At 44.3% G+C, this 11162-nt stretch overlaps 1 protein-coding gene across 1 annotated transcript in view; it reads right to left on the minus strand.

The window, feature by feature from the left end:
* Positions 1 to 11162, minus strand: part of rbfox1 (RNA binding fox-1 homolog 1) — a gene marked incomplete at its 5' end in the record, with an annotated part of 220593 nt that overhangs the window by 128049 nt on the left and 81382 nt on the right. Inside the window, 3 exon segments of the mRNA XM_084330289.1 lie at positions 6303 to 6343; positions 6346 to 6550; positions 6552 to 6572. Of these exon segments, the coding sequence (XP_084186415.1) occupies positions 6303 to 6343; positions 6346 to 6550; positions 6552 to 6572 (267 nt within the window).

Genomic DNA, 11162 nt, shown 5'->3' on the forward strand with positions numbered 1-11162 from the left:
ACAGTCTCTGGAGCGTAACAGTAAGAAGCATTTCGTATAAAAGTATTCTGTACTTCTGTAGGACAACTATTAAAGAAACTTGAAACTTGAAACTTGAAACTTGAAACTTGTGGGGCAAGGACTGAGAATAGGCGGCTTCTCCTTGATGACCCTCCCAGAGCTCGGATAGGAGTAGGTCTGAGGCGGCCAGAAGATGCAGAGCGTAGGGGTCTTGAGGGTGTGTAGTTAGAGACCATTGACCAGAGGTAGGCGCGAGCGGTTCCCTTTGCCGCACGGTATGCCAGGTCGAGGGCCTTGAAGCGGATTGGTGCAGCAATGGGGAGCCAGTGCAGGTCCCTAAGAAGTAGGGTGACATGGGCTGACTTTGGTAGGTTTGAGATCAGGCGGGCCGCTGCGTTCTGAATGAGCTGAACAGGCTTGGTGGCAGTGGCCGAGAGGCCACCAAGCAGTGCGTTGCAGTAGTCGAGGCGGGAGATGACTGTTGATTGGACAAGGAGTTGGGTGGCTTCTTTTGTCAGGAAGGTGCGGCTCCTTCTGACGTTGCTCAGGAGGAATCTGCAGGTTCTGGTTGTTGCTGCGATGTGAGCAGAGAAGTTCAACTGGTCGTCGAGGATAACACAAGGTTCTTGGTGGTCGGGGACGCGGTCACAGCTGCATTCTCGACTGTGATGGAAAGGTCGGTCAGGGGGGAGGATTTGGCCGGCAGGTGGAGCAATTCTGTTTTGCTTAGGTTGAGTTTGAGGTGGTTGGTCATCATCCAGGCGGAGATGTCGGACAGACAGGCCGAGATCCACTCAGAGACTGGATATCTGAGGGAGGGAAGGAGAGGAAGAGTTGAGTATCATCGGCATAACAATGATACGAGAAGGCATGAGACGTGATAATGTTACCCAGTGATTTAGTGTAGAGGGAGAAGAGAAGGGGTCCTAGGACTGAGCCCTGGGGGACACCCGTCCGCAGGGGGCGGGTAGCCGAGAGGGTCCCTCTCCATGACACTTGGTAGGAGCGGTCATTGAGGTATGATGTCAGCCATGTCAGCGCAGAGCCAGCCACTCCCATCCAGGATCTCATGGTTGACTGTGTCGAAGGCTGCAGATAGATCTAGCAGAATCAGGACAGAGGAGAGGCCTTTCGCTTTTGCTAAGTGAAGTGAGGGCCGTTTCTGTGGAGTGGCCAGTCCGGAAGCCTGACTGATTAGGGTCTAGGAGGTCATTCTGTAAGAGATAAGCAGTAAGTTGGTTGGATACAAAGACACTGATACGCCGTCTAGCTGGCACCACACACGGAGCCACCACAAAGACACTAATACACCGTCTAACCAGCACCACACAGGGAGCCACCACAAAGACACTGATACAGCGTCTAGCCGGCACCACATGGGGAGATACCACAAAGACACTAATACACCGTCTAACCAGCACCACACAGGGAGCCACCACAAAGACACTGATACACCGTCTAGCCGGCACCACATGGGGAGATACCACAAAGACACTGATACAGCGTCTAGCCGGCACCACACAGGGAGCCACCACAAAGACACTGATACAGCGTCTAGCCGGAACCACACAGGGAGCCACCACAAAGACACTGATTCAGCGTCTAGCCGGCACCACATGGGGAGCCACCACAAAGACACTGATACAGCGTCTAGCCGGAACCACACAGGGAGCCACCACAAAGACACTGATACAGCGTCTAGCCGGCACCACATGGGGAGATACCACAAAGACACTGATACACTGTCTAGCCGGCACCACATGGGGAGCCACCACAAAGACACTGATACACCATATAGCTTACTCACGTGGGAAGTCTCTCTGGGGGTTCCCTGTCTCTTCTCTTTTATACAGAGCAGGTTTGACAGGGGTGTTTTTCCCTCAGACGCGTCATATGGGACCCATATCTGTGTCTCTTGGCCAGCTTCCTGCCGCTCTCCCAGGCGGCTTGGAGGGAACGTTATCTGGGTTCTTGTTAGAATTACCATTGATATGCTTTGGGTCTCGATGTGTACATAGTGCTGGCCCTGGGTGCTTCTGTGTGGAATCACGCGTGGGCTTGCGCGCCTTGGTTGCTCATTTCATTGTAACGGCGTTTCATGGGACAACTGGGATGGAGTCTTCCGAGTGCCTGTGTACTGGGTTAGTCTCGATGAATTCTCGTTCATCTCTGGGGGGAGATAACGGAATAGATCAGAGCATTGGCGGAGGGGTCTCACGCTTTTGGTGTGGGCCACTGGGCGCGGTGCTTTTATGTTCTGACCGTCTTGGTGGCGCCCTCTGTGATGTTTTTGATCGACACGCGTACCTACCCACCTCTTAGGACTAGGGATGGTGGTGTGATTAGGACACGGGACTGGTTCTGGTCGCGCCGGACCAGGTCAGTTAACCCGTTGTTAAACGTAAGGCAATGAATGGAAAAATACAAGAGCAAGAGAAAGACATAAAGATGTTGGAAGAAAGGACGGCTGATACGGAAGAATGGAATACAGAAATGCATGATATTCTAAAGGCGACGCTCGAACAACAGAACATGCTGAGAGGAAAGCTAATGGACTTGGAGGGGAGGTCGAGGAGAAACAACATACGAATATGGGGTCTGAAAGAGGGGATGGAAGGAGATTCGATGGTCAAATATGTGGACAGCCTAATTCGAAGAGAATTAAAAATGACAGCCCTCGACAAGACAGGGATTCAAAGAGCGCACAGGACACTGGCGCCGAAGCCGCAGGAGGATAAACCACAGAGAGCAGTTATAGTAAACTTCTTGTAATTCGAGGTAAAAGAGCACATTCTTAGAGCAGCCTGGCAGAAGAAGATAGAGGTTGAGGGACAGAGACTAACTTTTGACCATGATTATGCAACAGAGGTGGCGGTAAAGCGTCGGAGCTACGTTCAGATAAAAAAAACTCTGAAGGAAGGCGGAATCAGATTTCTATCGCCAATGACCACGCTGAAGGTCCATTGGAATGAAGGCGCAAAGGTGTACGGCAACGTGCAGGAGGCGGCGAGGGACATGAACCAGAGAGGATGGAAGGTGCCGGGAGGAGGAGATGAGAGACCGACGCTGCTGCAAAGGTTGGAGAAGGCAAGGAGATGGACCAGGGTCGGCGGGGGTTGAGGAGGAGGCAAGGAGAACGGGAAGGTGAAAGAGATCTGAATCGATTCAAAGCAAATCAACAGAAAAGAAGGATGCAAAGACACTGAGAAAGGGGGCAGAGAGGAGACATGGTGATCAAAGGGAGGATGAGTACAATACACACACAATACAGATTAAGGTAAACAGGAGAAGGACTGATGTAGTGAGAAGATAGTCAATTGCATATGAGATAATTATAATTAAACCAAAAATTAGAGAGGAAGGCATAGCGATTCGAGACACATTAAACTGATATACATATGACGCACACAATACAAGAAAGAAAAATACTTGTTATGCAGGAAGAAGATGACAAAACACATGCGAGATAATTAAACCGAAAGTGATAAAAAAGGACATGTGCATTCAAGAGATATATGGAGACGGACATTAAAGGAACTCAGGAATACACATGTCGCATAACACAATTAGACGGGAACATGAAAGTGACTAAAGCAGAGCTTTTTGACCGGGGGCTCGGTACAGGTCACACACAGAGAGAGCTGGACATATATAGTGTCACTAGGGGGAGCCCTCTCACTAGGAGAGCCACTACTCCCCACCCACCAGCGGGGAAAAGAGGGGAACGAGTAAGACCCTCAAATGTCATGGAAGTCCATAGAGATAGTTTTGATGTTGATGTATATTATGTATATATGTATGTAAATCAGATGGAGATAGCAGAGGCTACAACCACAAATATTATTTTATGTGACATGGGTAGAACGGGGGAACAATTGGAAAAGAAATATGACACAAGTTAAGGGTATGAAAATGATGTTGTTAAATGTGAATGGTATGAATAATCCGATCAAGAGGAGTATGGTGAAGAGATTCGGGTATGAAAATCTGTTCTAGAGTTCTTTTAAACAGAACCTTAGAAGAGGAGTAGCTATACTAATTAAGAACACAGTGAAATTTGAAATGATCAGGGAAATAAGGGACAAAGAGGGAAGGTATGTGTTAGTCAAGGGGAAAATGGAAGGTCAAATGGTAACACTAGTAAATGTATATGCTCCACCAGACAGTGAGAAATATCTATTTGAAGCGATCTTTGATATTATAGCGTTGGAAGGGGAGGGGGTCCTGATCTGTACAGGTGATTTCAATGTAGTACTGAACTATGACATAGACATGACTAGCACAAAGAAATGGAGGACAAACATTAGCAAATATATGAATATACAAATGGCAGAATTAGGAATCATAGACATATGGAGAGCAATGAACACACTAGATAGAGAATACACACACTATTCACACCCACACACAACATATTCAAGGATAGACTATTTTCTCATGACAACAGGGGAAAGATATAGGGTGGAAGAATGCAGGATAGGAGTGACGGATATTTCAGATCATAGTGCAATATATCTGACAGTAAATCTTAAAAGTAGACGGAGAAATACAGTTTGGAGACTGAATGTAGGACTATTGAACAACAAAGGTTTGGTTAGCCAAGTGAAGGAAGACATAATTAGATATAGAGAAGAGAACGATAATGGGGAGGTAGATCCAAACATTTTATGGGATGCACTAAAGGTAGTAATACGGGGAAAATTTATAGTAAAGACGGCATTACTCAAGAAGGCTAGAATAGAGACATACCAGAACTTGATAAAGAAACTGAAAGAATTAGAGAAAGAACACCAAAGCTCAAAGAACCAGAAGACACTTAGAGAGGTCAAGGAAGTTAGAGGAAAGATAAACAAAGAGCTGCTGACAGAAATAGAGAAGAAAGCTAGATACATGAAACAGACATACTATGAAGGGGGACCGAGAGCGACCAGACTGTTAGCTAGACGAATTAGGACACAACAAAAAATAAACACAATACACACAATAAGGGGACATAAACACATGTAAACATGTAAACACTAGTCTTACTGTATAACTTGTCTTACTGTAAACACTAGTCTTACTGTAAACACTAGTCATACTGTAAACACTAGTCTTACTGTAAACACTTGTCTTACTGTATAACTTGTCTTACTGTAAACACTAGTCTTACTGTAAACACTAGTCTTACTGTAACACTTGTCCTACTGTAAACACTAGTCTTACTGTAAACACTAGTCTTACTGTATAACTTGTCTTACTGTAAACACTAGTCTTACTGTAAACACTTGTCTTATTGTAAACACTTGTCTTACTGTAAACACTAGTCTTACTGTAAACACGTGTCTTACTGTAAACACTAGTTGTACTGTAAACACTAGTCTTACTGTATAACTTGTCTTACTGTATAACTTGTCTTACTGTAAACACTAGTCTTACTGTATAACTTGTCTTACTGTAAACACTAGTCTTACTGTAAACACTCGTCTTACTGTAAACACTAGTCTTACTGTATAACTTGGCTTACTGTAAACACTAGTCTTACTCTATAACTTGTCTTACTGTATAACTTGTCTTACTGTAAACACTAGTCTTACTGTAAAACACTTGTCTTACTGTAAACACTAGTCTTACTGTAAACACTTGTCTTACTGTATAACTTGTCTTACTGTAAACACTAGTCTTACTGTAAACACTTGTCTTACTGTAAACACTAGTCTTACTGTAAACACTTGTCTTACTGTATAACTTGTCTACTGTAAACACTGGTCTTACTGTATAACTTATCTTACTGTAAACACTAGTCTTACTGTAAACACTAGTCTTACTGTATAACTTGTCTTACTGTATAACTTATCTTACTGTAAACACTAGTCTTACTGTATAACTTGTCTTACTGTAAACACTAGTCTTACTGTATAACTTGTCTTACTGTAAACACTAGTCTTACTGTATAACTTGTCTTACTGTAAACACTAGTCTTACTGTATAACTTGTCTTACTGTAAACACTAGTCTTACTGTAAACACTAGTCTTACTGTAAACACTAGTCTTACTGTAAACACTTGTCTTACTGTAAACACTAGTCTTACTGTAAACACTTGTCTTACTGTATAACTTGTCTTACTGTAAACACTTGTCTTACTGTATAACTGGTCTTACTGTAAACACTTGTCTTACTGTAAACACTAGTCTTACTGTAAACACTTGTCTTACTGTAAACACGAGTCTTACTGTAAACACTTGTCTTACTGTAAACACTTGTCTTACTGTATAACTTGTCTTACTGTAAACACTTGTCTTACTGTAAACACTTGTCTTACTGTTGCCGTCCCGGAAACCGTCTGTCCTCTGCTGTCCGCGCGCTGGGCTCGCTGTGGCTCTGTGTGGGGGGGTACATGTTGAGCGGGTGCTCGCTCACTGGCGCCTGGACCCCCGGGTACTCCTGGGGGGCAGGGTGCGGGTGCGGGTGGGGGTGGGGGTGCGGGTGGGGGTACTCGGCCGGGATGCCGCTCTGGGGCGGGGGGAACTGGGCCGAGGGGTAGGCCTGGGCCATGGAGGGGTCGGGGGGGAGCCGGTTGGTCCTGGTTACCCTGGAAACGGAGCAGACGGAGGAACAGTCATCAGTCATTTGGTTTTAAATAATAGTAATAATAATAATAACTTCGTTTTATATAGCGCCTTTCAGAGGACCCAAGGTCGCTTTACATAGGGGGGGGGGGGGGGGGGGGGAGATGACAAATTAACAAACATAGTGGACAGACACAACATATACATATAAAGTGAGAAAGTTAGGGGTTAAAGGCCAAGTTGAAGAGGTGGGTTTTGAGCAGTTTTTTTTAAAGGGGAACACCACCCAAATTAAGAATTAAATATGTAATTTCCCACGACCTGGGAAACTTCAATCAATACTGGTGAACATGAGCTGCTCTCTCTCCCAAAGTCAGAAACCAGAGAAGTAAGAATCAAACGTGTGACGTCATCAGGTATAAAGTGTGGAGCTGCCCCACAGACAGTTAACGGACCCACACAATGGTCCTCATTCTCCAACGTGTTCGTATGCATTTGCATACAGACACGCACCGCCAGCTCCTTATAAGGCGAATGAGGCGTGTGCAAAACAGCAGAGGTTCGGCATTGCCATCCACCATGCTGATCCATTGTAACGCGTTATTGATTGGTTCTGCAGCAACGCCCATTTTCAGCAATGTCAGAATCAAAACACCCATTTGTCCGCGGACCCATCTGGGCCCTCTCTCGCCGGACATCTGGGCCTCTCTCGCGGACCAAAAGTTGTCGGCGCGCGGATCAACTGGATAGGCGGTTGTCTTTTATTCGTCAGGCTATTGTCCCAAACGGCGCCTCATAAGAGAGAGAGAGCGAGAGAGAGAGAGGAGAGAGAGAGAGAGAGAGAGAGAGAGAGAGGAGAGAGAGAGAGAGAGAGAGAGAGAGAGAGAGAGAGAGAGAGAGAGAGAGAGAGAGAGAGAGAGAGAGGGAGGGAGAGAGAGAGAGCATGTAAAATAAAGAAAAGAGGGAGAGAGAAAGGAAAAACGGAGCGAGAGAGAAGAGGGGAGAGAGAGAAAGGGGAGAGATAGACAGAGAGAGATGGGGGAGAGAGAGAGACAGACATATAGAGAGAGACAGATAGAGAGAGAGAAAGATAGAGGGAGAGGGGAGGTAGAGAGAGAGATACAGAGAGAGAAGGAGAGAGACAGCGACATACAGAGAGAGAGAGAGATCCAGAGAGAGAGAGAGAGAGACAGACAGAGAGAGAGAGAGAGAGAGGGGAGAGAGAGAGAGAGAGAGAGAGAGAGAGGAGAGAGAGAGAGAGAGGAGAGAGAGAGAGAGAGAGAGAGAGAGCATGACAAGCTGTCAGTTGGCTAAAGTCCCTGGCGTGCGTTTAATGAGAACCACATTTGGAGAAATATGCTTTACGTGGCAGCAGAATGCACTCATCACACACACACATGCACATGCACACGCACATGCACACACAAACACACACAACACACCAATGAGGAACAGCAAGATGATATGGTCACTCATCAACAGACAGAAAAATGTGCAATTAAATTAAAGAGAGACAGAGAGAGAGAGAGAGAGAGAGAGAGAGAGAGAGAGAGAGAGAGAGAGAGAGACACACACACCAGAGAGAGAAAGACTGATAGAGAGAGACAGAGAGAGAGACAGAGACAGAGAGAGAGACGAGAGAGAGAGAGAGGAGAGAGAGAGAGAGAGAGAGGAGAGAGAGAGAGAGAGAGAGGAGAGAGAGAGAGAGAGAGAGAGAGAGAGAGAGAGGAGAGAGAGGAGAGAGAGAGAGAGAGAGAGAGAGAGAGAGAGAGTTCACAGAGTTCACAGAGTTCACTTTGTCATCAGGGGGATGTTGAGACAGAATCTCACGTCCTACTACACTGTGAGAAATATAAGGATCTAAAAGAGTTTTTCTTTGATAAAATAAATCAAATTGATCCACAGTTTATCCATCTCCCTGATCATCAAAAGCTGTTATATATATGTGGGGAGAAAAGTCAGTGTGCAATATTAGCTGCAAAATATATAGATTGTTGTCATACAATAAGAGAACAAGCTCTGTAAATACATGTATCTGGGTGGCTACATCTGTAAAATTATTACCCGATTGAATGATTATTTTGTAATTTAATGTGTTTCTGTTGATTGTTTTTCTGTTGATTTGCTAATGTTATGGTATTTTTTTATTCCTTATGTTATTGTTTGTATGTTGGACTTGCTTTGGCAATAAGTCTATGCGAATACCAACGCAGTTGTGGGATTTGCGATTCTGATTGGCCACTGACGTTTCTGGTCATGTGACGAGCTGTGTCTTTGCCCATTTACGCGTCGAACAGCCTGCAAACTACCTGGCGTTCTATCGCCATGCTCTAAGACAAACTCTAATCTTAACCAACTTCGAAAGAGTGCCTAAGCTTAATCGTCGAAAGAACTTGCCGTCACGCTCTAACACAAACTCTAACCTTAACCAACTTCAAAAGAAGTGCCTAAGCTTAACCGTCGGAAGAACTTGCGTCACACGATTGGGCACATGTCACATGACCAGAAAGAAACGTCAGTGGCTAATCAGATTAGCAAAACGCACAACTGCGTTGGTATTAGAATATAGGCGGTCTGGCCATTCATCTGTTTTATATAATTTTCACCAATCTGTGTTTTTGTAATTTGTTGTCTTTGTTGTCTGCATTGTTTCCACTGTTTTAATCTTGTGTTCCTACTGTCTGTGTTTTGTAAATGTGTTCTAGTCTTGTGTGGTCTCAGTATTGTATATTAAAGCATTACATCACGCGCAGGAGTGGGTTGTGAGAATTAGACCATGTTAGACCCCCCCTAGGCATGGTCTAATTCTCACAACCCACGACTGCACGTGGTGTAATGGCTTTTATACAACTGGCGCATTCATCCAACCGTATTGCTCTACAATAAACACACATTAATTGAAGATTTATTGAAAAAACCATCCACAGAAAAAGTAGTTCCCAAAAAAGAAAAAAAGAGAAGTTGCCTCCATGTGGAAGCAGCTCGGAAGTGCTTCCAACTGTTCTCAGTAAGACATCCAACAAACTAACACATCAAACTGTCTCTCAACTAAGACATCTAACAAACTAACACATCCAACTTTTCTTTTGTTTTGAACCTACTTTCTATAGAACTTCATTCTTAGATGCTTCTATAGAAAGTAGGTTAAACAAATAAAAATAAGGGGGGGGGTGGGGTTCTTTGCCATATAAGAGGGGATTTAAAAAAAAAAATGTAAACCTACTTTCTATAGAAGCAGCTGGGAGGTGCGCTGTTTTAAGTGAGCGTGGATTATTGAATTGATTGATTGATTGATTGCTAATTTTATTACTGTCCGTCTTGTTTCCAACTGGTTAAGTTTAGGCACTCTTTCAAAGTCGCTCTCTTTCGAAGTTGGGTTAGAGTTTGGAATCAGGGGCTGGTGGTCTATCGCCCTGCTCTAAAGACAAACTCTAACCTTAACCAACTTCGAAAGAGAGCAACTTCGAAAGAGTGCCTAAACGTAACCAGTTGGGAAACAAGGCGGACAGTAATAAAATTAGCAATCAATCAATCAGCAAATTTTATTACTGTCCACCTTGTTTCCAACTGGTTAAGTTTAGGCACTCTTTCAAAGTCGCTCTCTTTCGAAGTTGGTTAAGGTTAGAGTTTGGAATCAGGGCTGGGTGGTCTATCACCCTGCTCTAAAGACAAACTCTAACCTTAACCAACTTCGAAAGAGAGCGACTTCGAAAGAGTGCTTAAACTTAACCAGTTGGAAACAAGGCGGACAGTAATAAAATTAGCAATCAATCAATCAATCAATTCAATTAATCCACGGCCACTTAAAACAGCGCACCTCCCAGCTGCTTCTATAGAAAGTAGGTAAAAAGAAAAATTTAATTTGTTTTGCAATTAATCGATCAATCAATTCGCGCAATTTTTATTTTGTTCCACAATGACTCATGACCCATCAATTACATCATCCAACTAACACATTCGCCGTGACAGAATAGTTTTTCATTTAGTCTTTATGACCCTATCACCATATCCTTTCGTATTGTTTACTGTCCGCCATCTTGCTTGCATTTCTAAAAACTCGCACGGCGGAGTGATAGTAATTCGGTTGTGGGCGGGTCCTGGGACCAAGAGCGTGGGGTTATTACAAATACCCACGTGTAACTTGACTGTTTCAGCCAATCAGAATCGAGAAATTTGCATGCCGTTGTATAATTGATTCTAGTTTATTCCCCTGTGTGTTTCAGTCTTGTGTTAGTTCTGTTTACCCACAGCTGTGTCTATTTACCAATCACCCTCTTATCTCTAATTAGTTTGTGTATTTAAGTGTTGTCTGCCCAGCATCCATTGCTGCGTCATTACTCCTGTTACCCTTGTTCCCGTGTGCTGTCTACCTTGTGTACCTCTTGTGAAGCTTCCTGTTTTTCCCTGTGAGTTCGTTCGTGTATTGTTTGCCCTCGTTTTACAGCATTGCTGAGGTTTGTTTTCGAGTTTAAGTTCGCTTTTGTTTTCTGCCAAACACTGTAATGTACCCGTTTGCTACGTTCAGTAAAACTGGTTATTTACTACCTCGACTCTCTCACTCTCCACTGACTCTCCGTGTTTAAATCTGTATTTGGGTTCCACTCGTCATGCCA

This window comes from Notolepis coatsorum (assembly GCF_963971535.1).
Source record: "Notolepis coatsorum genome assembly, chromosome: 15".
Classification (NCBI taxonomy): Eukaryota; Metazoa; Chordata; class Actinopteri; order Aulopiformes; family Paralepididae; genus Notolepis; species Notolepis coatsorum.